This window comes from Macrotis lagotis, chromosome 2 (assembly GCF_037893015.1).
Source record: "Macrotis lagotis isolate mMagLag1 chromosome 2, bilby.v1.9.chrom.fasta, whole genome shotgun sequence".
Classification (NCBI taxonomy): Eukaryota; Metazoa; Chordata; class Mammalia; order Peramelemorphia; family Peramelidae; genus Macrotis; species Macrotis lagotis.
This window is the reverse complement of record NC_133659.1, coordinates 102,465,181-102,492,215: the sequence shown is the minus strand read 5'-3', so window position 1 is coordinate 102,492,215 and position 27,035 is coordinate 102,465,181. Positions and strand designations below refer to the sequence as shown.

The 27,035-nt window shown below is 45.6% G+C and overlaps 1 protein-coding gene and 1 long non-coding RNA gene across 7 annotated transcripts in view; one reads left to right on the top strand and one right to left on the bottom strand.

The window, feature by feature from the left end:
• Nucleotides 1-2,264: 2,264 nt before the first annotated feature.
• Nucleotides 2,265-27,035, bottom strand: part of PPFIA4 (PTPRF interacting protein alpha 4) — a 60,281-nt gene continuing 35,510 nt past the window's right edge. For 2 of the 6 annotated variants that reach the window (XM_074222399.1, XM_074222398.1), the window contains exons 18-30: nt 26,647-26,780; nt 26,110-26,276; nt 24,237-24,330; nt 23,700-23,781; nt 22,946-23,146; nt 21,680-21,742; nt 20,966-20,992; nt 19,793-19,968; nt 11,606-11,703; nt 11,071-11,246; nt 9,287-9,355; nt 5,430-5,604; nt 2,265-5,182 (exon numbers count right to left, since the gene is read on the bottom strand). In XM_074222399.1, coding sequence (XP_074078500.1) covers nt 5,124-5,182; nt 5,430-5,604; nt 9,287-9,355; nt 11,071-11,246; nt 11,606-11,703; nt 19,793-19,968; nt 20,966-20,992; nt 21,680-21,742; nt 22,946-23,146; nt 23,700-23,781; nt 24,237-24,330; nt 26,110-26,276; nt 26,647-26,780 — 1,521 coding nt within the window. In that variant the 3' untranslated portion in view covers nt 2,265-5,123. The remainder of the gene's footprint in view (nt 5,183-5,429; nt 5,605-9,286; nt 9,356-11,070; nt 11,247-11,605; nt 11,704-19,792; nt 19,969-20,965; nt 20,993-21,679; nt 21,743-22,945; nt 23,147-23,699; nt 23,782-24,236; nt 24,331-26,109; nt 26,277-26,646; nt 26,781-27,035) is intronic. The other 4 variants (XR_012475655.1, XM_074222400.1, XM_074222401.1 and 1 more) reach the window with 4 other exon arrangements.
• On the top strand, nt 13,745-25,175 carry LOC141512989 (uncharacterized). Its single transcript, XR_012475657.1, has 4 exons — nt 13,745-13,818; nt 16,777-16,828; nt 20,212-20,272; nt 25,097-25,175. It is a non-coding gene; the product is annotated as an uncharacterized LOC141512989 (long non-coding RNA).

The window sequence follows — 27,035 nt, the reverse complement described above, 5'->3', positions numbered from 1 at the left end:
TGAATCTAATGAGATGAAATTTAATTGAAATGAATGAAAAACCTTATATTTGGGTTGGGTTCAGAAAATCAACCTTATAACAAGCCTGGGGAGGTACAGCTAAGATGGCAGTTAATTCAGGGAGGATCTGGAGGTTTTAGTGAACTCCAAGTCAAAAAGAAAGGTGACCTGGGATCTTGTAGGGTTGTAGGAAACCTCCAGGACTGAGTAGCTGTAAGCTCCTCTGGACTTGTTAGACTGTCCTGGGAATAGTGGCTAATTCTGGATGTCATAGTTGTGCCCAAATAGTTCATTGACTCATGTGATTTAGAACTGAGATGGACTTTAAAGATCATATAGTCCAATTCTATCCTTTCAAAGAATAAAGAAACTGAGGTTCAGAGACATTTGCCTGTGGCTGATAAACAAGTGATGGAGATGGTATTTGAATCAGAATAGTTGTTCCAGACTCGAGTTTCTTCTTTTCACTAGACCAGCAGTTTTCATTCTATGATCTGGAGACCCCTGGAGGACCCTAAGACAATTATGGGGGGTCAACAAAGTTAAAATTTTCATAATTTTCATTGAATTGTTAAAACTGCATTTATCAAAAGCTATGTCCTTACATAAACAAAAAACCCTTTGGGGAGTCCAAAAATTATTTTTTAAAGTATAAAAGGATCCTAGTACCAATAAGTTTGAGAACAACTACATTTCACAATGGCAATTTTCCCTTTCTCTAGTCAAATCCTACCAATCCTTCAGGTCTCCTATTAATTCCCATCTCCTTCATTAAGCTTCCCCTGCAGCTCCAGCCCCCAGAAGGATCTCTGCACTGATTCAAATTGTGAAAAAAAATGACATTTTAAGTGGAAGAGTTGTATAACCATAGTTAATAGGCAGTTATGATTTTTATTCTCAGATATATGTGGAGCAGACCCCTGGCTGATTCATAAAAGGACACAAGATGAGAGTATGGAATGGATGTCATTGGTTCTTCCTCCAAAGAAGAATGGGAATGGGAATGATGGGAATATTAAAGAATCTGCCAAGAAATCTGGGGAAAGGAGTCCCTAGACAGGGTTGAGAACAGAAAACTTAGATTAGGGAGTGATCAGTTATCTATTGACTCTTATTTTGTAAATAGATCCTTTGCTAAACTCAACTGTACTTTGGGGAGGAAGTGCATGTGTGTGTGAGGGAGGAAAGACAAGACACCTATGGCATCTGAATGGATCCTAAGGTAGTAGTAATCATCATGGCTTACGCCAATGGAACACTTCCAGGTTTTCTGGTATCATCTCATCTAATGCTCACGGCAATGGTGGGGGGGAAGGGGAATTGGTAATATGATTATCACCTCTAGTTTACAAATGAGCTGCCTGCAGCTCCATCCCCAGCTTGGTTCATCTCCTCCTGCCCTGTCATAAGTATCTGGTGGATGGAAACCTGAGGGTGGATGAGTGGGTGGATGAGAAGGAATAAAGAAGAATTCAGGATGACAACCATCAGGGGAATGGAAATGACAATTTAACCAGTAGGTTATGTAAATTGTATGTAAATGACTGCAGATAAACTTGGAGTCCTTGGGCTTCATGTACTAGATGAGGTGAGTCCTCGGTGAAATCTTCATTGGGTTCTGGTCCTCCAGGAGCTAGCTGTCTGGAAGGTGAGACTCCCGAGTTCTTGTCCCTGCTTCAGTTGAATAGCATCAGAAGCCTATCTCCTTCCCTTCTGTTCCTCAGTTTCTCCTCTTTTTACAAGTGGGAGACTTCAGGAAAGGAAAGGCACAATCCTCAGGTTATCGATTGTGCCAAAAACCATCTGGTCAACCTCCCTGCTCCTATATAAGTCTAACCCTAAAGCATCCTTGACAAGGGGCAAGAGTCAGGTAGTTCTCCCATTCTTGGAGAAAAGGATATTCCACAGGCTCTCTGACCTGGGGACTCACAACCCTGTCCAGCAGGCAATTCTTCCTGAGATCCAGCTACTTCATCCTGTGATCTTCAGGCTGTCCTGCACATAGATAGTGGGTGGACTGGTTACCTTCTGCCTCAGGTTGCTTCCAGATTCTAAAGCCCTCCCTCCCCCTCCTTTTCTACATATCTGTGTCCCCAGACTTCTCTCCTGAGAATTGAAATTTCAGACAAGCTGGTTCTTGATTGAATAAACAAACTTTTTTTTTTTTTTTTTACTGAATTTCAGCCCAGGAGCAGCCTCCAGGGAACCCAAAATCCAGAATATCAACATTCAAGAAAACCAGAGGCAATGTATATGTTGTTTTAAAACCGGGTTGTTTATTGTTACATACACACCCCTGCCACATACACACGCACACACACACATACATACATACATACATACACACAAAGAGGGGCATTGCACACCCATTCCTGATGCAGTGATCTGATACAGTACTGAGGAAAGAGGACCTGACGAGACAGAGGAGGCTGGTGAGGGGCGCTGGGGTCACTAGTGTCTCTCCAAATTAAAAACAAAACAAAACACATTGAGTCTTAGGCAAGGGACACACTGAGACAACACCCCACTGCCATGGTGTGACACAGATCCCCGTTCCCCAACAGCCCTTGGAAGGATGGCTTCTATCTCTCTAGCTTCTGCCCTGGTCTCAGACCAGCCAGGGCAGGTCAACATTAAGGTCCTAGAGAGGTGGGGCTGGAGCTGCAGCTGTTGTTCGCCTGATCTCTCATTCAATATAGCCCATTTAGAGAGATTGTTTACAAAAGAAAAATAATTAAGTCCTTTAAAGGATTCAGATGCTGCTGCAATCCCCCAGGATCCTAGAGGCTCAACCCAGGATCTTAACTTTTAATATTCTAGTCCAAAAATCTGATCTTGTCACAGAATTTCTTCTCTCTGCCTAGAGTCCTTCCAACTCATTTCTTGATTAAAAACTCCATCTCCACTATCTCTATGAGTCTGGTGGGAGGGGAACAAACACCATATGGGCACAGAAATCCCAAAGGGTAGGTGAGGACTTTTCAGGAAAATGGATATAACAAGATTCTTTCCCACTTGCCTTAACCTCTGAAGTAACCAACGGTTCATCAGTTCCCCAAGCTAAAGAAATGCTCATGTAGGCAGCTAGAGATTTGGCATTCCTCTTCCTCCCATTACAAAGCAAACAAAGGACCAGGTCAAGCTAGCACCACTCTGGGGCATCACCCCTTCAGGCAGGCAAGTAGCTCTGCTGCCCCAGGCTGCCTGGTTCCCAAGCCCAGCTCAAAAGCTAAGCAGACAAACTAGCACACTAGTTCTTCAATCCCATAGGGAGGCCTACCTGAAGAATGATAAAACCTTAGCCCTCCAGAGAGAGACAGGGCAGTGGGGGATAGAGGTCCCAGGAAACTGGCCATTAATTTGTCTCCTTACTCTAAAACCCAGTCCTGGACCCCACCCCTGCCTCCCCAGCCCCTTGCCAATGACACAAACTCTAGACATCTGGCCTCTCCAGGACAGAGAGAGCAGGATCAGGGAAGAGGAAAAGAGAAATCTATGGCAAGAGTTAAAGGACTGTAAATTCGAGGTCCATAAGATCTGAGCCCAAAAGGATACAAGTGTAATCACTGTCTTCAGAGAAGTTCATCTCCTCTCCCCTCACTTCTACCTCCTGCTTCTTACTGCCATTCCTTGGGGAGAGTTGAGGGAAGGAGAGGAGAATCCTTGCCCACAACTCTTCCCAAACCCAGTGTTTTGAGCCAATGAGAATCTCAGATATTCTTCTAGAACCCACTGATCTATCAGTCCTGCCAGAGTCTGGGAGTCAGCAGAGAGGAGCTGCTGTGGCCACTGGAGCTTATTGCTAATGGAAGACGGTCTGCTCTCCCCCTCCCATCTGTCTGAATATCTGACTGAAGAAAGGCCTTCCCTGTTTGTGGACACTTGACCTGCAGTTCTGTATTCCACTTCTCTTTTCTCCCACACCAGTCCCAAGTTGATCTGCTGGTCAACCCCAATCTTTCTAAGTCTTTGACCAGGGTCTGGGCTTGCATCCCAGAGAGACTGAGCTGGAGTCTATTAGGGTGGTGGAAACATTCCTGCTTCTTCACTTATTCCCATGCCCCAAGCCCTTTGTTCTGCTCTCCTGCCTTCTCAGAAGGTTTCAAGATCTCTTTAAGCCCCCAGGAAGTTCCAAGAGCTGTTTCTGTGGCGATTGCTTAATGTAGAAGTTGTCATAGGGAGTCATCAGTTATTAGGTAGAAACACTCTCGAGGCTTGGAGACCCTCATTAGAAGGAAGGAAATAGACCAGGGTCATGGTTCGCACTACTCTGTCGTACCATGTGGCCTGGTCCTTGCTCCAAGGCGAAGGGAACAGCTCAGAGATTCAGAAGATGTTTCCACCCCCCGGGCTAGTGCCCCCTTCTCTCCCCTGCAGTCTGAGAATGACCAATCCATGGGGCTGCGCCTTGGCCCCAACCAAAGCCTCATGAAACACATGGACAAAGAGGATGGGGGTCAGAGCTCGAGGATGAATATATGCTGAGATCCAGGGGCAACTGGAAAGTCACAGACAAGACTGGGAGCTACTGGAAAGGGAACAAGCAGGAGGGGACAGAGCTGGCCAGGCCGGTGAGGCCAAGGAGGAAGTCAGGTGGGGCCGTGGCTAGTCCCGGAAGGCAGAGAGCATGTGTCCGTAGAGATAGTGGGAATGAACTAGGAAAGACAGACACAGAGAGAAAGAGAGAAGGGGATTAAGAGGAGCCCAGGCTGACACTAGGGTAGGGGGCTGCAAATCTTCCCCACCCATTCCAACTCTGAGGGTTAGCTCCCAACTCCCTTAATCCCCAGAGCAAAGCAGGCAGGTGCGAGGATGGCCAGGCAGGGCAGGTCGCGTGGACAGGGCTGGAGAGAAAGGGCCAGACCTGAAGGGGACAAAGCAGTCAGCAGAGAAGCCAAACCCAAGAAGGGGCATCTGGGCTCCTTGGAATAGTTGGAGGCTCCGAGGTGGACGTTGGGGGGATATGCTCAGGGGCCTTGGAGGGGGCAGATGGGGAGACCTGGGAAGAGTCTGGGCAGGGCTCGTGCAGGCACTCCTAGCCTGTCCTAGAGCCTCCCCCCACTTACCCCGAGCCACGGGCACACCCCCCGTCAGACCCGGGGTAGGGAAGGTAGGGGGGGAGCTCAGCAGGAGTAGGTCCGAACCGTAGAGGTCTCCAGTCTCTGTGACCCTGATGTCCCAGCTGGGAGGAGTCAGAAGCAGCAAGAACACACAGAGCGGGGTTAGTGCGCAAGGTTGGGTATGGGCACCAAGCTCCGGATAGAGGGGTGAGGGTGGGGGTGTGTGGGGAGCCAGGGGTTGGCACCATCCCAGGGCTCAGACACCACCACCACATCCATCACTCCCTACAGCCGGGCCTCTGAATACTTGGGGGCGGGGGGAGATCCTGCGCTGCCCCCCCACCCCACCCCCGGTAGCAGCCAGCTCACCTTCTGGCAGCGTCTTCTTTGGCGGAGCCGGCGGGGGCTGCAAGGGCCCCAGGGTGGAAACTCGGAAGCTGGTGGGGAGGGTCTCAGCTGAAGTGCTGAGCATCCCTCCGTGGGGGTCCCGGGGACGGAAGCGCTTCCTCCAGGATGGCGCACGACGAAATACCTTGTCCTCCCCCTGCAAGGAAGAAATACCCACGTCCATAAACATGGAACATGAAGTCCTGGGGGACTTTGAGCCTCGTCTGCTCTGGTTAGGATCTACCCTGGAGCCCTATGGGCCTTTCAAGGACCTTGGGATGAGCCTCAGTTTTCTCTTCTCTAGGATGAGGAGTTTCAATGATATGAATATTTCTAGCTCTAAGGAAGGTTGTCTCAGATCTGAGACTCTAAGGGAGGGTGCTAAGGCTGGATCTTTAGGGGGTCCTGCTGCCCAACACAACCCACCCCAATCCCAAGCTCAGGATCTCATTTTCCTTACTCTCTCCCACCCAGCCTCAAGAAAAGACTCCAAAGCTTAGGCCATCTCTGTGCCTTTGCTCATGGGAGAAAGAACCACCCTCACAACTTCAATGGTTGTCTCCCATCTTTGAAAGCCCAATGCAGGTACTCCTTCCCGGGAACCTTTCTTGAAATTACCCACAGAGACACACACACCACACACAGACACACAGACACACAGACACACACACACACACACACACACACACACACCACAAACAGTCCCCCCTCCCTCCATATACAGTATGTGTGAAGGAATCTCCCTCAAATTTCTCAGGATCTCTGCTTTTGTATCACACTCATTTGTGCATATCTTCCTTCCCATATTAGACTGCAAGTTCTTCAAGGTCTTTGTTGTATTTCTCTATGTTCAAGCCCTAGAACAATACTTGATGTCTGTAAGATACTTTTAAAAAATCTTTGTCAAATTGAATTCTTGTGTTCAATAATGACACCCCCCACACCACCCCAGTAGTCCAATAGGTACCAGCACCTAGCAGAGTGTGGGCCTCACAGTGTATGTTTGTTGAATGACTAATGGACTTCAAGCCACATTCCCTACCAGACAGTCTGATTCCCTCTGCAGGCTGGGAGCCTGGGAAAAAGCCTCAGAAACATTCTAGACATTCTAAGGACCTGCTCCTTGAGGAGACCCTGGGCAGGACATTAGACAACAGCCTCCCCCATTTTCAGGCCACCCCTGGGGCACAGTCTCAGTCCAGACTCTAGGCTCTCCTATGAAACCTGACAGACACCATCACCAGCATCTCCACCCTGGTGCATAGAACCTGGGAAGTCAGCTCTCCCCCTTGAGCTGACATTCCAGGAAGACCTATAAGCAAGAGAAATCTACATCCCAGAGAGCAGAAGGAGAACTAAAGCATATATCTGAAGTTGAAAACTGGGAGGCAGGTTATTTGATAGCCACTTGACTGGAAAGGTCAACTTTCCTAAATCAGAAATCCACTCCAGGCCACCAAGTACTGCAATGGAAAAAGAATAACAACCCTCTCCTCCCACAAATATATGACAACATAAAATATGCCTATGGACTTGCTGAGGCAAATACAAGTAAAGAGATAGAAGCACTGAATTTAGGGTTAAAAGAGTTGGGTTTATATTCAGAATTCCTGGTAACTGGACAAGTTAATCTCTCGGAGCCTCAGTTTCCTCTTCTGTAAAATGAAAGGGTCAGACCAGGTGCCCTTTTAAGTCGATCTCACCACTTAGATTCTGTGATCATAGAAATGCAGGGCTGGGTAGTGCTCATTTGTCCTTCAATTCCCCCTCATGGTGTGAAGCAAACCCTAAGCTTTCAAAGGAGCACGTGACAGACAAGGTCATTGTTACTGGAGCATCAGGGTCACCAATCAGGAAAAGGCACTTCCCCAGAAGTCTGATCAACAAGTTTCTTCAGCCATAACTTCTTTAGGCAGGAAGAAATTGAATGGTCACTGGTGGGGATGAAGTCACAGATGCTCTCTCACACAGGAATTGTCCTCAAGGGTCACACTTTACATGAACTACCTCAATATCTTCCTAAATGTAAACAGACTCCATGCCCTGAATTTATCACCATTCCCACCCATGGCTCTGTTACCACTAGGATTGTTAGGCACTGAAAGCCCTTAGGCCCATGTTGCTTTTCCAGATCTTTTGGCTTTGTCCCTGTTCCTCATGTGGGATGGGATGAGACCTGACTCAGGGCAAAGGTGGTCCTGAGACCTGAAATGATCTCCCTCCCTCAAGTCAGACCTGCCTGAGGCCTTTCTTTGTATCTCAGGAGCTTCCTCCTGACAAGGCTGCCAGAGAACTACTTCATTGAGATACATAGAGAGGTACATATTGATATTGAGATACATATTGAGGGGTGGATGGTGTGGATGGTGGAAAAGGATGGTTGTGGTCTCTCTCCCCTATTAGGGTGTTAGCTCCCTAAGGTCAGAGGATGTTTCACTCAGCCACTGTCTCCCAACAGCTAAAACAATTATGACTTAAGAAATGCTTGTTGATTGACTGATGGATCTTAGAAGTATGAAGTAAAAGTAGACAAGAAGCATTCAACTGGTGTCCGACAAATTCTATCTTGGAGAGGATAAAAAGGGCTCCAAAAAGGAGATAAAATGAAGTTGATATGAGAAAAGGGGAATCAGAGAGCAGAGGGCTATATCTGGAATGGAGAAGCTGTGGTGAGCAGAGAGCAAATAACATTGAATTAACTGAACAAAGGCAAGTCTATTAGTCAAGGGACAAATCAAAGCAACTAGAAGGAGATGGGATGCAATGCCAAGAGAGAGGGCAGGGCAGACACTATATCAATAGAAAAGTTCAAAGGGATTTTTGTCAGTTGGTAGACATTAGTGCTGAAGGGATGAGGGCAGACTGCCTGGCCTGAAGAATACAAATGGGAAAGACCTTGTTTGAATACTGAAACAGAAATTATTTGAACTAGGGGCAGGAGTAAGACTGGAAGCTAAAAAGTGAAGTTAAGCCATGTCAGATTGAACTAATAGGTTAGTACCTGGACTATTGTAATTGCCTCTTAACTGGTCTTCCTGCCTCAAATTTCTTCCCTAAAATTTAGCAATCTAATCCCTAATATCTAGCCACCCACTTAGAGTTTGTAATCTTAGATCCCCACATATTGTAGCAAAATAGTTTTTGGACCCAAAATAGCTAACTGGGCACAAGCCATGCTGAAGTTACCATAAAAGAGAAAGAGGATCTCAGAGAGGAAAACGAAGGGAAAACTATGATCTCAATGGCATGATCTTTGGAAAAGGAAACTCTGATCCTTTGGGAGGCAATGGTGAAATGTGACTCTAGGACTGCCCCATTACAACCTCTCCCAAAAGTTCACATACTATAGCCTAAGGAGTCCCAAACATTGCCCACAAGCAAAATAGGGAATAAGTAACTACATAGGTTTTGAGGTTTTATTATCGAGGACGTGATGCCTCTCCCACAGAACTCCAGAATCTCAAGAGTAGAAAGAGACCTCAGTGACCATTTGGTCCAAACTATAAATAAGAATCCCTTATGCAGGATAGCCATCACACAATCACAGAACCTTCACTGAGGAAGAAGCCACTTGTCCAAGAAAGCCACCCATTCCATTTTAGGGCAATTCAAATTGTGAATGCTTCTTTGCTGACATCAAACCTAAGTTTGTCTCTTTGTGATTTTTACCCAAAGTCCCTAGATTTTCCCTCTGGATCCAAAAAACAAAAAAGAAAACAAGCCTCTTCTTTTCTAAGTCTTTTCACTGCACATCCTTAGTATCAGAAGGGCGTGTCAAGTCAAATCCCAATGATGATCAGAACTCCTCAAATGAATTCCAATTAAGGTTAGGTACTCACGTCATCCAGTTTCCGATCTGTGCCCAAGGCCAAGAGGTTGTTAAATTCCCTTTCCATCACTTGGCGGGCCTGGGAATAACAAAAGAAAGAGAGGAGAACAGGAGCTAAAGTCATGAGCCTAGTTCAAGTTTTCCTCAGAGAGATGCTTGCATTAGATGAGAAGGTCCAAGCCTTAATTTCCTTATCTATAAAAGGAGAATAGCACAGTCTTACCACCAACTCACAGGGTTGTTGTGATGAAAGTACTTTGTAAAACTTTTAGGATTATAACTTTTGGATTCTATAAATGTGAAGAATTATTATTATTATTGTGTTAAGTGCATTCTTGGGAAGTATGAGCCATCATCAAGACTGACTTCACTGGAGATCATAGGAGCTACAGACTTTGGATTGCTCCCTCATGGTATAGCCTGGCAGAATGTATAATAAAATGTAAGATCATTGAAAACATTGGAAGGAAGGCAACCTGATTTCTTCAAGTAAAAAAAACACATGCAGTTTTAAACTACTGAAGCTCTTTGAGAATAATTATGTGCAAATTGGGTAGCCAGTGAACATAATTCAGATTATAAATTATAGAGAGACACTGAGACAATTGTTAGGAAAGAGGATTCTTGGGGGAAGAGCTATCAGTTACTCTAGTCTTTTTCCAAAAGACTGGCCCAGCATGCTTCTATGACCAAAATGGCCATGACATTTCTGGGTACCATCATTATCCTTGTACAAAGTCAAAGTAAGTTCACTGATGGAATGCTGTGAATAGTTCTGGTTGCTATATCCCAAGAAAGATACAAACAACACATATGGAAAAAGTCCAAAGCAGGATGACTAAAACCATCAGGGGGTGGAGATTCTTTGTCCCAAAATGACAGACAAGAGCTGGGGAGAAATATGATCAGAGTTTATAAAATGGTGAAGGGCAGGGTCTAGGCTAAAAATGGGCTTGCTCACCAGACCCCGACTATTCATACTACAGGCTTCTCGCCTCCACCCACCTTAACCCTTAAAATAGATTAAATTTGTGACAAATAAAGGCAAGTGCTACTTCCCACATAGGATTCACTGCCATGTTTTCTTGGGAAAGTCTCTTAACCTCTCAAGGCCTTAGTCTCCTCATTTGTAAAATGAGATTGCTATACTTGATAATCTTCACAATCCCTTCCAGTTCTAAAAACAAAAGTGCAAAAGGGAAAATGATCCCGCAAAGTTATGCAGACCCCAAACATAAATAGATTCAAGGAAGATTCAGATAATTCTTGAGTGATGAGTGGCTGATGAGTTATAAAAGAAAAATCAGGAAGATATCCCTAATTTTTGTAGATCAATCATGCCCTCCCAAAATTTATCCCTTGGCACCTCTGCCAGGGATAAGATATCAGGCTAGAGAAATCATAAGGATCAAGGCTGAAATTCTGAGGGGCCTATGTCATGGTCCTCCCCCACTGCCACCATGGCTCAACCTAGTGTTCTGAGATTATCTCCAAGAGCAGTCAAGGCTATGTAACAAGCATGTAGCAGCCTCCTTAAGGCCACTGGCACTTAATTCTGGAGCTAAGGCAGAGGCTGGGACCAGAGATTCCAGGTGATGTCAAGAAAGGCTCTGTCAGGTGTGAGTTGGCCTGAGGACTCAGCTCACAATGTGCTTCAGTTTATCAAATTCCAAGAACATCCTGAATATGAGTGTAAGTATATGTGTATGTGTAATTTTATTTTCCTTAAGGAAACAAAATCTCGAAAGTTGACTTGACCTGGCAGAAAGTAGAAGATGAGGGCAGGCATCCCACCTGGGTATTCTGTGTGGGAATCTGTAAGACTAGGGCCAAGGTGTTGTGGTCAAAGTTCTCATCCAGAGCAAGGAGGGCCCCGTGCACGCCGCTCTCATGAAGATTGCTGGCATAGTCCCGCAGCCCGATGGACTGGATCCAGTGGATCACCTGGTCATTGGTCCAAACCAGCACATCTGGAGGGGGAAGGATCAAGGGAGAGAGCAGTGGCCCTGCAATCAGCCTGGGCCCCTCAAGGAAACAAAGGTGATGGAGGAGAGAATGAGGCTGGAGGTGGAGTCCGAGGCCCTGCAGTGAACGCTGGCTCTGATACTGACCACCTGCATGAGCTCAATTAAGTCAGGTCCCTCCACTGGGCTTGCTTTCCTCATCAGTAGAATTTGCCAGAGTCCCTTCCAGGTCTTAATCTAGGCCCCTAGGAAAGGGGTCCGGGGAGGGTTGTCAGAATCGGGCCAGGCATCCTATGCCAGGCCCTTCCACCTACCCTCCCCCTCACTCCCCCGCTGTAGGAGGTCTCAGGTCAGGGCCAGCTCACCCTTGATCTCGTGCTGGCTCTCCTCCCGTCTCTTCTCCAGCTCCTTTCGGTCATAATTGAGCCTCTTCAAGCACATGATGCCATACTGCAGGCTGCTTCTGTGGGCATAAAACACAATGCTGAGCCCATGGTGGTGGGAGAGAAGCAAGAACTCTATAGCTGGGACAGGGAGATGAAGCTGGAGCTATGCCCTAGGGAGGAGATTTGGAGCCTGTCAACTGCAGCCTCCCTGGTTAGCTCCATCAAAGGTTTCCTCCTCTTCCTCTCTAGCCTCTATACTCATCCATGGCATTCTCAGAACTTCTTCCCCTGAGCAGCCATACTTTCAACATGGCAGAAATCTGTGCCAAGGTGCCCCTCCTCTCCATAACCCCAGTGAGAGTCACACACAGGACACATACACACACCTCATTGCCTCAGGTGAAAAGATTGCTACAATTCATCCATTGCCCGCAGTGATGAAGAACCCAACCTACCTGCCTACTCATACTCCCCTGTCCTTACCTTAGGCATTCTTTTTTTTTTAAGGTTTTAGCAAGGCAATGGGGTTAAGTGGCTTGCCCAAGGCCACACAGCTAGGTCATTATTAAGTGTCTGAGGCAGGATTTGAATTCAAGTACTCCTTACTCCAGGGCTGGTGCTCTATCCACTGCACCACCTAGCTGCCCCAACCTTAGGCATTCTTACTCAATTCTCAGCTCCACAATGGGACCCTAACCTGAAGCTACTTCCTTCCCTAGCCCTTCCAGTCTATAAAGGTGATATTAAGACCAAGAAAACTGCAGAATCATAGCACTGGCAGGGCTCTTGGAGATCACTTCATTCAACAGAAGGAGAAATTGAGGACCAGAGAGAAATTATTTAATCACAGTGGCAGAAGAGCTGGGTTTTGAACCCAGGTCCAACAGTCTTTCCACTATACTGTAATTCAGAGAATATCAAAGAAGGAAGGGATCCATTCTAACCCCTTTACAAGTAAGGAAATTGAGATCTAGGGAGATGAAGTGACCCGTCTGAGGCCACAAGAGTAAGAAACATTATGACCATAAATGGAATGAACACTACCTCCTTAATAACCATTACCAAATGGAAGAGAAAAGGGAGGGCAGGGAGAACAGAATTCCCAATTTCGTAGCATCGCAGATTTAGAGCTGGCATGGAAGGCCTTGGAAATCCACAAATCTAAAAACCTTCATTTAACAGAAGAGGAAATGGAGGGAAAGCATGTGATTTACCCAAGGTCATACAGCAAAACTAAGAGCTCCTTCTCAGCCTTAGGCCATCTTAGCTTCAACCTCCTGACAAGAGAAGATGACTCTGGGTTTATACTTAGTACACTGTGAATGCTCTCACACTAAACAAGGGTTAGGTTAGAATCACAAGAAGAACCAGTGAAAGAGGTCACAGAGCTTAAAGTAAAACAAAGAATGACCAAAGAAATACCCTGGCCCAAGCCACTCATTTATAGATGAGGGAACTGATGTCCAAATAGAAGAAAGGACTTGTTCACATCCACACCCTAGCAAAATCAGAACGATACCTCAAGTCCTCCCTACTTGCTACCTCAGTTTCTCTTTATAAACACCCCCCCCCCGGAGCAGCCAAGGCATCACGAGCAGACCCCATGAGTAGAGTGCATTGGTCATGGCCCCTGTGGCAATGGAGGGCCTGGTTTATGTTCCAGGACACATGGCCCAGGTCACATCTGCCCTCTCTGACTCCTAGGAAGGAGCCATAAGAAACCATGTTTATTGGGTCACAGAGCCATTGGGGTCCAGTGGAAGAGCCTGCCTCACAAGGTTGTGATGAGACAAGTGCTTTATAAACCTTGAAACCTGGAAGCCAGAGTTGTGATCCTAAGGAGCTACAAACATTAAGATGGGTATGAGATGGAGTAACTTCCAAGTAACGAGGCCTATTAAGAAAGGGGAAGTCACCTGGATAAACATTCCTATTATTGTTGTTGTTATTGTTAAGCAATTGTTGGCTAATTATTAGTTATTATTATTAAGAAAAGGAAAGTCAGCTGGGTAATGATCCTAAACTCTTAATAAGTTAATTATTGTTATGTGAGAGGAAAGCCAGCTGGGTGAGAATCAGGTTCTTGATTTCTTTAGACTTCCCTTATTAGTGACAGATATTTGCTAGCAGACTACTTCTGAAAGAGAAGAAAATAAACAACACTCACCTTGAGGGGACATTTTGCTAGTGGGGTAGGAAACTGGTGATTATGGTGGGTGGGATGGAAGGAAAGAGGGAGAGAAGAAAGGAGAGAAGCAAAGGAATGAAGCAAGAATGGAAGGAAGGTGGGGGAAAGGAGGAGGGAGGGAGGGAAGTGAAATGGAAGGCAAAAAAAGGACAGAAAGTAGGATAAATTTCAAAGGTACAGGTGGTTCTTATTATGTATTTTAAAGTCAAAAAGCTGTTTGTTATAAAGATCTGCATTTTATGAAAACATCCTCTTCTTTTCTGTTTTAATATGCATATGCAAATATCCACTCTGATGCTTGAGTTCATGATAAAAATTAAAATTAATTAAAAAAAAGAGTTGGGAAAGGCCTTCATATTCAGATGTTATACTGTACAAGATGGTATAGTGGTATACTATAAGACGAGGGAGTTGTATTCATCTTATTCCTGAAAAAAAAAATCTTGAGACCCAGACAAAGTACCTGTTTGCATTGTCTTATCTCTATGAATACTTGAGACAAGTCCTTTTTTTTGCTTTGAACCATGAGCTAGATTTTCCTCTAATTTAGTTACCTCATTTCTTCTTTCCTTTTTTTTTCTTCCCAGCCTTCCTATCATTCTAGATGTCATTTCCTTTCACAGAAACTCCCAACTTTTAACCTTCTTTCAAGGGGCTCAAGCCCATTTTACAACCTATCATAAAATCACTACCATCATCTCTCAAAAACTCTTCCTCTTTTGAAGATCACACTGTTCAATTATACCATCCTCTTCCCCAAAACCGAATTTTGTCTAGGATCATTGATATTTGATTGCAATCCTTGTTACACAGCCACTGACATGCCCCCAGAACACTCCTCTGCCTTCTCCAATAGATTTAGCACTTGGCTCAGTCTTCTTCTCTGCCCCATCACTAGCAGCAGACTCAGGGACTTCAATACTCACACTGCTGACTCTTCTCACACCTTGGTCTCTCTGTTTCTCAATCTCCTCCGTATTGCAGATCCCAAAAGCTTCCCCACCTCCAAAATTCTGAACTCTAAAGACCCCCTTGTCCTTTTGCCTCATTCCTCCTGAACCAATGTTTTGCTTTCATCATGGCCTCTGACCCTCTTCTCCTAGTTCTTTCACCTCTGCTTTGGCTTCTTTCTTCCTTTTACAGCTAGCTGCCAGGTTGGATAATATGACCACTGAGGACCCTCTGAACTGGGATTCAACACCTCTTGACCCAGCAGTCAGTATTTCCATTATGCACTCACCATCGCCTCTAAGTCTCTGACCTTCCTTGGTTTTCTTTTTGTTTCCATGCTGAATTCCCAAACTGTATACCTCCCACTACCTGCCATCTCTGCTTCTACTCGAAAAGTGGAATATGGTGATGATCAGACTATTGGGAGACAGATTTGGATATATCATTGTCATCAACATCTTGAGACAGGTTAGTTTTACCTTACTGGGGAAAAGCTATCATCCCCCCCAAAAAATTAAACTATTAGACTATCGAGAGACCATTGGATACATGGTGTTGTCGCCAATTTGTCACTAGAAAAGTCATATCCTAGCACTTTGCCCAGTGTTGCTGGAGAACCAAAGGGCCTTGCTGATATGGGAAGGTCCATGTTCATAAAGCCAAGGGTTCCCACAACTTCCAGGCATCACCAAAAGTCCTATTTCCAATCAAAATAGGCCATGGGGTGACAACGGTTCTGAAAACAGCTATGAAGACATCTTTGCACAGCATTCCCCTCATTTATAATAAACATAAGTCAGGTCATCATGGTCCTCTTCAATGAGGAAGGACAACTTACTTACTTATGGCAGGATCAAATAAAAAAAAATGTTTAGCCTGAGCCCCACATGAGCTTATGCCATCTAACTTCAACTTAGTCATCACTGCTATTCTGAAATCCCCATTACTGTCTTCATATTTATACCCCAAAAAACTATCTAAATACAAACTTGTCTTCTCTCCCAAACCCCAAGTGCTAACCTCTCTCAATAGACCACACCTCTTACTTTGCTGAGACTATTAGGACCATCTTTTCTAGGATCCTTAATGTTCTCTGCTCCAAAAGAAGAAACAGGATACTGTGGAAAGAGCCCTGTCTCTGGAGTCATAAGAGTGAAATTCGAATCCTACCCTGGAAAATTATTTCCCATGTGATCCTGAGGATTTGCTTAACTCCCCACCTTGGTATATATAACAGAGTTCAACTAGATAACCTATAAGTTTCCTTCTAGTTCTAGAGTTATGATTTTTCTCTCATCCTTTTCTCTGTTACCTTCAGTCTCAGAAAATGAGGAGCCCCTCCTTTTAAAAGCCTGTGCCCTTGATCTCCCTGGCCTCCTCCAAGTCTTTGCTTCATTCTTCATCTCCCTGCCCGTCACCCCAATCCCTGATCATCTCTCCTTTTCTGGCAGCTTTCTTCCTCCCCTACCAAATGTCTCCTATGCTTTAAAAACAAACAAAAACTTACTTCCTTGACACTGTGATCCTCTCACACTACCTTTTTCACTTTCTCTCTGACTGCTGATGAACTTCTAAAATAACTGGGCTACACCCCCCCATCTCTATCTCCTCACCACCCACATTGGGACTTTGATCTGCCAAAAGTTCACTACTAAAATTTCTCTCTTTAAAGTAACCAGTAACTGATTTAAAGTAGCTGACTGCAAATTCTAATAATGGTCTTGTCCCAGTCTTCTTCTTCCTTGATCTTTCTGTAGCATTTTACACTGGAAATTACTTCATCTTCCTCCTTGGTTTCTGTTGGTACTGCGCTTTTCCTGGTTCTCCTGGTTTCCTTGCTATTCCCCAGTCACCTTTGAAAAATGCTTTTCCTCTTTCTTATATTATGTATATGCATATATGCTATTGTTGTTCAGTTATTTTTCAGTCATGTCTGACTTTTTGGGACCCCGTTTGGAATTTTTTTGGTAAGATACTAGAGTGATTTGCCATTTCCTTCTCCATTTTATAGATGAGAATTGCGGCAAATAGGGTGAAATGACTTGCCCAGAGTCACACAACTAGTAAGTATCTGAGGCTGGATTTGAACTCATCTCCTCCTGACTCCAGGTCTAATGCTCTATCTACTGCACGACCTAGTTACCCACATGTATATATTTGTGTGTATTATGAATCATATCTACATGTATATATGTGTGTGTGTATCTACACATTAACATAAACATATGTATGTCCTCTTTTCTCCACTCACAGAGACCTCACCCTGGCCCAGGCACTCACCTCCTGCCAGTCTGATCAAGTCTGCACTTTAAGAGAATCATGTATGGTCAGGTCTGCGCTTCAAGAGAATCATGTATGGCCTGGAACAGGAGAGACTTGAGGTAGAGAGAGCAAACTGAAGACTTTGCAGGAGTGAGATAGTGAGCACCTGGACCAGGATAGGGTCTGTTTGGTGAGCTCCCCATTCAGCCCCCCCACTCCCTCTATCACCTCCAGAATCAAACATCTACTCCCCTGCTTAGACTCAAAAGCTCTTCTTCCCTATCAAGTTTCTCAGAGCTCACCTCACACTGTGCTTCAGTGATCCCGGACCCTTGGCTGCTCCTCCAAACAAGTTTCCCTCTCTGGGCTGGGCTTTTCTCACTGGCCTGAATTGCTCTCCCTCCTACCTCCAAATCCTCCCTTCCTTCCAGACTGAATTGGAATCTCACCTTGGTAGTGCCTCCAACCCTCAGCCTTCCCTTCCCTTCTGTCTAGGAAATAAAAACACAAATTCCTTCCCTTGACATTCAATAACCTCCATAATATTAGTATCTCCATCTATTAGTATTTGTATCTTTCATGCATATATATATACTGTACCCTGAAGCCAGAAGATTCCTTGATCTCCTGCCCTCCCCTTGCTCCAACTGATTCCCTTCATCACTACATGCACACACCCCCCCACACACTCATACACACTCATACACACCACTCATACACATATACACAGATACACACACACACACATACACACATATAGACACACACGTTCTATGGGGTCTCTGTGTTTTCAGGCTGTGTCTGCCTCTTCTTCCCCCATTACCTCACAAACTCCCTATGGAAAAGGGCTATGGGTGGGCTGCCTAGGAGAGTAATGAGGAGCCAGGGCTAGTGGGGGAGGAGGGAGGACTATGGAGTACTCAGCATACCCAGCTTCTGGTCCTAATTCTATAACTTACTCATTTACATCACTGAAATGCTGGGGGCATCTTTTTCTGATTTGCTCAATGGGAATAAGAATCCCTGCCTGACCCATCTCCAAAGGATCTTGTGACAAATGAGCAACAGAGGTGAAAGACTCAGGGACTGGCCTGAGAGACTCCGACCCCAACTCACAGAGGAGTGGGCAGAAGGTGGATGTGTGCAGTCCACAGAACAGAAAAGGAGAATTCCCAGTTCTCCCCACACTATCAATTACTGAGCTGGGAGTGAAGGGAACAGGTGGCCAGGGCCTGGCTGGCTCCCTCCAGGAGACAAAGGATGCGCTCCGAGGTCCTAACTGGAGGTGGAAGGAAGCCTTTGCTCTGGAGACAGCCTTCATGCCAGCCCCCCTGGAGAGAAGGCAGCAGGGCCCCAGGAAGAGAAGGGAAGAGGCCTTGGTTCAGGGCCAGGGCTGACACCGCCACCTTGCTGGTGACCCTGGATGGCTCGTTTCCCTCGGGCCTCAGTGTCCTCACTTACAAAATAAGGGGCCAAAATAGAGAATCTCTAGGGTCTAGCTCTAACCTTTTGTCATCAATGAACTAGGATCTAGAAAATAAGAAAAATTTTCCAGAAAAATCCACAAGGCAAAAAGAAAGATGAGCTTTGGAGAAACCTCCCATCCCCTCCATCCACTCTGGACAGGACAGAACCCAGTCCTAGGTTCAGACAGGAGCTTGGGACTGCTCTGATGTGCCATGGGAATACAGGTGTCCTTCTCTGAGAGGACTCCAAGCTTTGAGAAAGCCTAGGGAGCCTCTCCCAAGGTCATGACAATAGACAAATGAAGGCAGCTTTACTTTACTGGAGCTTGATTGAGCCAGTGATTTCAATTTGCAAATCCTCAATTCAAACAAAGATAGAGGCAGGAGAAAAGACTCAACCCTGAAAGAATCATCCCAAAAAGACTGAAGAAGGAATCACTAAGGGGGAGGGATTCTTATATTTCTTAAACATTTAAGGATCCAAGGAAGCCGGACTTAAACATGAGATCTGAGAGTTGGGAGCACATTGTCCTTTTCAAACCTTCAGGATCAAAAACCAAATCCTCTGTTCAGCTTTTGATCCCTTCACAACCTGGTCTTCCTACAATCCAATCTCCTCTCCAAGTACTCTGTAATCCAAAGACAAGGGCCTCCTGGCCAATCCTCTCATCTTCTCCTGCCTTTGCACCAGCTGTGTGATGGCCTAGAGTATTCTCCTTCCTCACCTCTGACTCTCAGTGACTCTGGTTTCCTTTAAGACTCACCTTGAATCCCACCCTCTGCAGAAAACCCTTTCCCAGCCCCACTACAGCCCCATTATTTGTACCTTCTCATTAAAATGACTTTCCTTTACAAGGTCTGGATCTTGCATGTACACATTTATTCACATGTCATCTCCCTTCATTAGAATGGGAACTCTTTGAAGGCAGGGACTGCATCCCCAACACCTAGCCCATTGGAACATTTAATAAATGCTAATGACCTTCTCAGAAAAAAAATGTTTCCCTCTATGGCATCCTTGTCTATGGTTAGCCAGGCTCTTCCCTCAAAGAACCCTGGTGATGAGGGATAATCAAGACCCTCACCTTAAAACTACAAAGAGAAACTAAGAATCAACATAAAGAAGGAATTCCTAAGAGTGAAGGCTTGGAGACACTGCATTGAAATGGAATGCTGAGGGAGGTTGTGACATCTTGTTTACTGTAGCAAGGCATCCTATAATCAAATCTTAGGGATACACCATCCTATTCAGAGATTGGGGTTGGGCAAAATGACCCTGGGCTCCTGGCCCCAGCTCACCGATGGAAGCTATCCACCATTTTCAGATGGACTCGAAGATCCTTCTTAGTGAGGTGATCCAGCATGCGGGCATCTACCAAGCACTCCATGAAGTAGCTGCGGTACTGAGGGAGCCCCAGGCTAGGGAGCCATTCATTCCCAATCCACTCATGGTTCATATCCCCATAGGCCAGGGTCTGTCAGAGCATAAGGGTGAGGAATGGATCAATTTGCAGTATTTATGTTTGGTTTGAAGAATTGTTCATCCAATTTCTAACCAGGAAGGAGTAAAGAGATCTAATCATTGAATTCATTCTATAGTTTTTATGATCAGAGTGAGGGTGCCAAGGGAAGAATGATGACTGAAAATTGGATCTATTTCCAATGACCTAAGCTGCTGGTTATTTGTCATTCAGCTCCTTCTCTTTTCTTTGACTCAGGATGATGATGGTCAACTAAATGTTCTACTGGAAAAAGCAACAAGGTCTTCATAGAATTCAAGTATGTAAATCACCTATTTTGACAATATATATATATATAATCACAAAATCAACTCTCCATTGCTTAGGGACTGGACACTTAGTGTGTGGCTTTCCACTCAAGGCTTTGCACTCTAACTATGGGCCATTTCTTGGTTGATCAATATGCTTTCCAAGGAAGTGGAGGGATAGGAAAGACTAACAGCTTCCCCTCTTCAGAGAAGAAGATTCAGTTCTAGGGCTGATGTGACTGGTGCTCAGCAGAAGAGCCAGGAGTCAGCTAGCTCCACCATCACCTTGCCAGGTGTCCTGGCACTCCTGAAGGAGTCAATCCCCTAGGACTCTGGATTCATTTTCTAGGAGGCAAGACTAAGAGTAATATAAGAGGCAAACATCAAGAATGCAACACATAACAAGGAACTCTAAGGGAGATTTTAATGTCACTTTTTAAAAATGCACATTTTTCAATGGCAGAAAATTCTTCTCCCTGTGAGCTTTAGGGCTTAATTTTATGATAAGTTAATTATGTATATGGTGAAGACTCAATGCTTCTAGTGAACAATAAAAGGTAGTGAACAATTTTTAAATCTAGCCTAGTTTTGGCTCTTCTGGGGAATGAAACCATAAATGAGAACTTGAGTAGGAGGGGAACAGCCTCTGGGACCTTCACATCCTGCTTGTCAATCCTCAGAGAAAGTCATGCCAGGGAGCTTACCTGAGCCCAACTGCCCTCCTCACTGTCCTAGCAGGAGCAAGTGCAGCATGTCAGGAGAAACAGATTTGAGTCAATTGAGGCACAACTTTTTTCCTGCATAGACCACCCCCCCTGCAAGGGGTAGAGGGAGAGGTCACCTACAGTTGAATTGGGGGCAAAGGGAGACGGATGAGACTTAAGGTTCTCAGATGAGAGCAGGATGCAGGAAAGTGGATAGAGGTATATTAGGTATTTATCTGGGAGAGAGAGAGAGAGAGAGATTTGTGTGTGTGTGTGTGTGTGTGTGTGTGTGTAGAGGAGACACACACACATCCTTGGGTTTGTCCAGAAAATTAAGAGTAAGATTGCAGAGACACTTCCAGACCTTGCTTATGGTCCATGATTGAGTAGAAGTTGCTGTGCCTAGGGTAAAGGGGTTCCTTATAGGAACATAAGTCCAGGAGAGCTCTTTTTCCATTCATCTAGTTTGACCTGGTTTCACATGGGTCTCTTTGGGGGAACCTGTAACCTGTAGCTACATAAATTCTCCCTATATAATCACTGGTGGAGAAAAGAATCCTTTCCCTCATCCCATTCCTTTCTACTTCAAAAATGGAAGAGTTCTCCCAGGTCTAAACTTCACCAGGTTTCAGTACCTTCTGAGGCCCTAGATCCCTAGAAGCCACCCCCCCCCAATTCTGACTCCAAAGTTGCAGGGTAGAGGGGTAAACTCACTGTTTTCGTGGATGTTGCCAGTGTCTCCATCTCTTCATGGGTGACCCAGACATTTCCAGAGGACTGCAAATAGTGGAAGAAAAACAGTTGAGAAGGCAAAGGAAACTGTGTCCGAAAATTAGGCCCCCAGGAAGCACAGCCTAGAACAGATAAGCCAATAATGCCACCTCTCTGTACCCTGTGCTTCCCTGCCAAGGGGCCTTCTAGAACCAATCAGTACAAATCACTAATTTTCTGGTCTCCTGGACATTGGATTCTGAAGAAGAGAAAAAAACTTGAATTTTTCAAAATACTCAAAATAATCTCTTATTCACTACAAAACATCAGACGTGGGGAAAAAGAGCTCACTTCTTGACCAATTACATTTTCTCCAAACTAGCCTTGAGATTTCCTCGAGGGGTGCCCAGAGAAAAATGGGCAAGAATTCTTACAGGTTTGTCTCCTCAAAAACAAAAGCAGAACAGAAATCAGAGTCCTGTACAAAGATCAAGAAAGGTAGGAAAAATTACAACAGTAAAGAGAGTTATCTTAAAGGTCAAAAAACCATGCTGTTGAGCACCATGAGATTTTTTTCTTCTTTTAAAAAAAAGAGAACAAGTCAGTCCCTAGTTACACAAAACATTTTCCTCTCTTTTTACAAAAGCATGAATCACCAAGGAAAGAACTCTGGAAGTATGGACTTTTCATAGACCACTGAGATGAAATAAATTTCTTCCTCTAAATTCCCTCCTTTCCCTTCAAACACCCCCACTCTAGCCCAATTTAATCTATGCTATTTGCTAGGAAGGATTGAAGATCTTAAATTTAGGGTTAGAAGAAACCTTAAAGATTCTCTAGCTGGGGTGGCTAGGTGGCACAGTGGATAAAGCACCGGCCCTGGAGTCAGGAGTACCTGGGTTCAAATCCGGTCTCAGACACTTAATAATTACCTAGTTGTGTGGCCTTGGGCAAGCCACTTAACCCCATTTGCCTTGCAAAAAAACAAAAAAAACTAAAAGATTCTCTAGCCCCAAAACTTTATTTTTACAGATAAGGAAACTGAGGCCCAGAGTGGTTGTGACTTGCTCAAGGCCATAAGCTGTGAGGGGCACCAAGATTAGCTCAACATACTACCCAAGAAAGCCAAGGTGAGGCAAACAAGGGCCACAGATATTGGAAATTCAGTCTGGCAGGATCTTCTAGAAGCTAAAGCCAGTGACAAAGACCAGAAGCATTCTTGGAAGGACCACCCTAGAAGTCCCTGAGGTGGAAGAGCCACCTGCTCACCGTCCTGGAGGTGGGTGGGGCTGAAGGACTGGTCAGCGACACCATCTCCTGGATAGCCAGCCGAAGCTTGAGCCGGTGCAGGGCGTTGCTGATGCCAATCTCCCGCTGGATCTCCGTGTCTGAGAGAGCTGACATGATGGCACCGCTCTTGACATTGGCTCGGCAGGCAGCCACATACCAGGCTGGCATGCCCACCCACAGCTGCCAACAGAAAAGAGCAGGTTGGCTCCCAAGCACTCTATTTTCCTTCCTTTCCCCAAAACCATGAATCACTGAGGGGTAATTAACCATCAGGCTCCCTGCCCTCCTCTTCAGAACACCCCCCCATGGCAACAGCGGCCACCCAGAAGTCAGGGAATCTGAGAGCAAGGAGAGTGCTCAGGGCCCATGTAGTCCAGATCTTCTCTCCAGGGAGACTGTGGTCCCACACCTTGGATGTCCTTGTAGGATAGGCCATACCAAGGATCACAGCTGCTGGTGAGATTGATACAGATCCAGAACAATGGGCTCAGGACCATGAGGGAAGCCCCAGAGCTGGCCAAAAGGGAATTGAAAGTCATTAGCAAAACCAATTAGGTGCTTCAAAATCACTGGAGGAAGAGAGTCTTACACTGCCAAACACTGAGAATAAGCACTGGAGGTTCCAGGGACATCACACCCCTCCTCAGGGAACCTGAGTCCCTCTGCTCCCCCTCCCAGTGAGGACGTCCTTTCCAGCCATACCCAGTGTGTCTCACCAGCTGCCCTGCCTCACCTCTAGCCATGAGACCACAGTGGGGCCGTCCCAATGGGCAAAAGGCATTCCCTTCCGGCGTGCATCCTCAAGAAGCTGGTGTCTGGTAGGAAGAAAGTAAAGCAGACTCAGAGAAGATCCAGCCTGGTTCTCTTTTGAGCCCACTGCCCACAGACCCTAAGGATATCCATTTTAACTTTTTCCCAGGCCCAAGCCCAGAAACTGCTCCTAAATGCTAACTCAGACTATTCAAAATGAACTAAGGAAAATAGAGAGCAGGGTCTTAGTCCCAAAAGGTCTTGGGCTCTCACCTAATTTATCTATTGCCAAGTATAGAATTGCTAACTATTTCATAATAAAACAAGAACATCTCTCCTAACCTTTCCTTGTAGAATGTACCTTATCCCTGCCTCTCTCTCCCCAGTTAGTCTCTAATGTGTAAATAAGAGTTGGCCTGGAGAGAAGAATCATTGGGATCAAGCCCAATAGCCCAAAGTGGGCTGGCACTTGAAAGTGGATGACAGGAGAGCAGGGGCAGCCCCACCCCTCAAACCTTACTTCTTTCTCAAGCGTCGGTCCTTCTCCGCCTGGGTTCCCAACTTGGCAGGCACCAAGGGCTCTTGCAGATTGAGCTCTGACTCTGACAGTAGGACTAGAAGGGAAGTAGTGGGGATATCAGGGTCCAGACTCCTGGAACCCACATAGATACATCCCTTTCTTCTCTTACCAATTCGGGGGGGGGGGTCAAAAGCAGACTACTAAAACAGAAGTGAGTGGGAACCAAAGGGAAATATCCAAGGGGACATTAGTTCATTTGTTCAGAGTCTTGAGAATTCTCTGCCACTTCTGGTTAGGACTTCCCACCTCAACCCACAGCTAGAAAAATATGCTGGCACTTCTGCCACCCACAGGTCCCACCCTGGAAGCCCCTTGCAAAGGAATGACTTTGGGCAAGGAGCTTGGTCTATGGCCATAGACCCAGACTTGTCTGTGGGTTACTTTGCCCCAGATCACTACTGTGCCTTTAATCTGGAACAAGCTCTGGAAATCCTGAAATCTGAGTTATTTTCTGAGTCTATTGGGCAGAGATTGTCCCACCTGGCAACAGACAGGATAGTCTACCCTCCAGTCAATCGATCCAATATTTATTAAGTGTCTACTCTTATACACAGCCCTGAAGGTGTTTAATTAGGGGAAGGAAAGAAGACCCAACCATTCTCACAGAGTAGAGATGTGAATGAATAAAATCCAAAACCAGGTCCTGGGAGTGAGATGTAACCTATTAAGGATGCTTACAAACATTTCCCTTTATTGATGGGAAGTCTCCTTGCCTCCTTCCAATAATGCTCAATTTGTATAAGATAAAGTCCTTCTGTGCTCTTCTCCATTCACTGAATAATATATTTTCTCCATTTCAGAATTGGTCCCAGAGCCCTGTGGCCAATCCATTGAAAGAGGCAACATTTTATAAAGAATCATCTCCATAATCCACATCAGCCAAATGGAAAATCCAAAATGGTAAGTAATGTAGTCATATTGTATTCCATTTGACTTGATGATATAGTGTTGTATGTAGATGTGAATAAAAATGGGGGTAGCACTATGAAAGCTCTTATCATTAAATATAAATTAGCAGCTCCACTGTTGAAATATGACTATGGGGTAAAGTTGCAAAGCTATTCAGCTTCCTGATTCCTGCTTCTTCCTTGCATGTAAAGCACTAGCCTCATCACAACTCCAGTCCAACCCCCACCCCTTTCTTTCCTCTGGCTTTCTTTCTGCCTCACACCTTCCTCAAGTGGGGAGAGCATTTAGGTGGTTTGGTTTTTGTTTGTTTTTAGTGAGGTGATTGGGGTTAAGTGATTCACCTAGGGTCACACAGCTAGTAGTGGAGGAATTTGAACTTAGGTCTTCCTGACTCTAGGACCTGTGCTCTATTCTCTAAGCCACCTAACTGTCCCTTAAGTGATTTGACTTAAAAGTTCTTTCTTTCCAGCTCCTACAGGGTTGCAGGCTGAGCTCTGAAGTAAAAATAAACAATTGACAATGTCACAGCTAATCACTGGACACCACAGACACTTAATAATCCTCACGTGATTGAAGAATAAAAAGGCATTGAGCAACACAATGAATAGTACCGACAACTTGAGACCAATATATAAGGGGGTAAGCCACAATCAAGAACTGACTCCCTGACACATCCTTCTCTCTCTTCCCTCTGTCTGTCTTCACTCTCTCACACCCCCTCCCTCTGTTTTTCCTTTCCTCCCTTCCTCCCCCCCTTCCCTCTCTCTCCCCTAATTCTCTCCTGTAATCCCAAACATTCCAACGTTTCCAAAGATATAGGCCTAGTCAATTCTTCTTGCTCCCAGTCTCCCAGGCATTATTCTACTCCCAGAACCCATCCAAAACTCTAAGGCAGGTCAGAGACCATGGCCTGTGGCGCCTTCCCGGCTCAATTGGATCAGCCTGCCCTTCTCTTTCTTCCCAAAGAGTCGACCGATGGATGACTTGATCCCCTTGCGCTTGGTGCCCTTGTGCAGGGAGTCCTGGCTGCTATTGCTGCTGCTGGGGTTACTGCCTTGGTCATCCAAGGAACTGGAGGACAGGAACCAAGAAGGGGAGAGAGGAGAGGAAACTGGCTAGGTCAGAGCAGGAAATTGGAAGGTTAGGCCTAAAAAAGAACTACCTTTTTAGGGAGAAAGCAATCCAGGGTGGAGAGGCTTAGAATTAGTTCCATATACCTGGGATAGGGGAGATGCCAGTCTGTCTGTGGCAGGAGCATGGGTGAGATCCCTTGCCTAGAATATAATCTCTATGAGGACAGGGACTATGCTTTAGTCTTCTTTGTATACACTCACAGGGTTTAGCACAAGGCCTTGTATGTAGAAGTTGTGCAAAAAAAAGATTTGTTGATTGATTGGGGGGAAGAGAAGGTGAAGAACATGGATGCACCCTCCCCACTTACCTTTTCCCTTCATCCTGGCTCAGGGCCGGATGGCCAAGCTTCTCTAACCGCAAAGTCCTGGGTGAGGAAGGAGGAGAAGTCTCACATTTTATGGTGGTTTTATCTTCCCGGTTCTCTTCCCGAGTCACTGGTGACTAAACAGATAGTGAAGCCATGAGGGGAACAGGGCAGAGATGGTGGTGCCTACCAACCAGTCAGTGCCCATCCACTGACCCACATGAGCAGCTCCTCCCAGAAAGCTGAGCCTGGAGAGTCCACTGTTGAGAGTGAGGGGAGAATTCCCTCCCCTGGGGGCTTGGGGGACCGGATCATCATGAGGCCAGGAGATGGGAGAGGTAAAGAAAGGGGAGTACCCATTTCTTGATAACCACCTGGGTATGGGTAGTTTT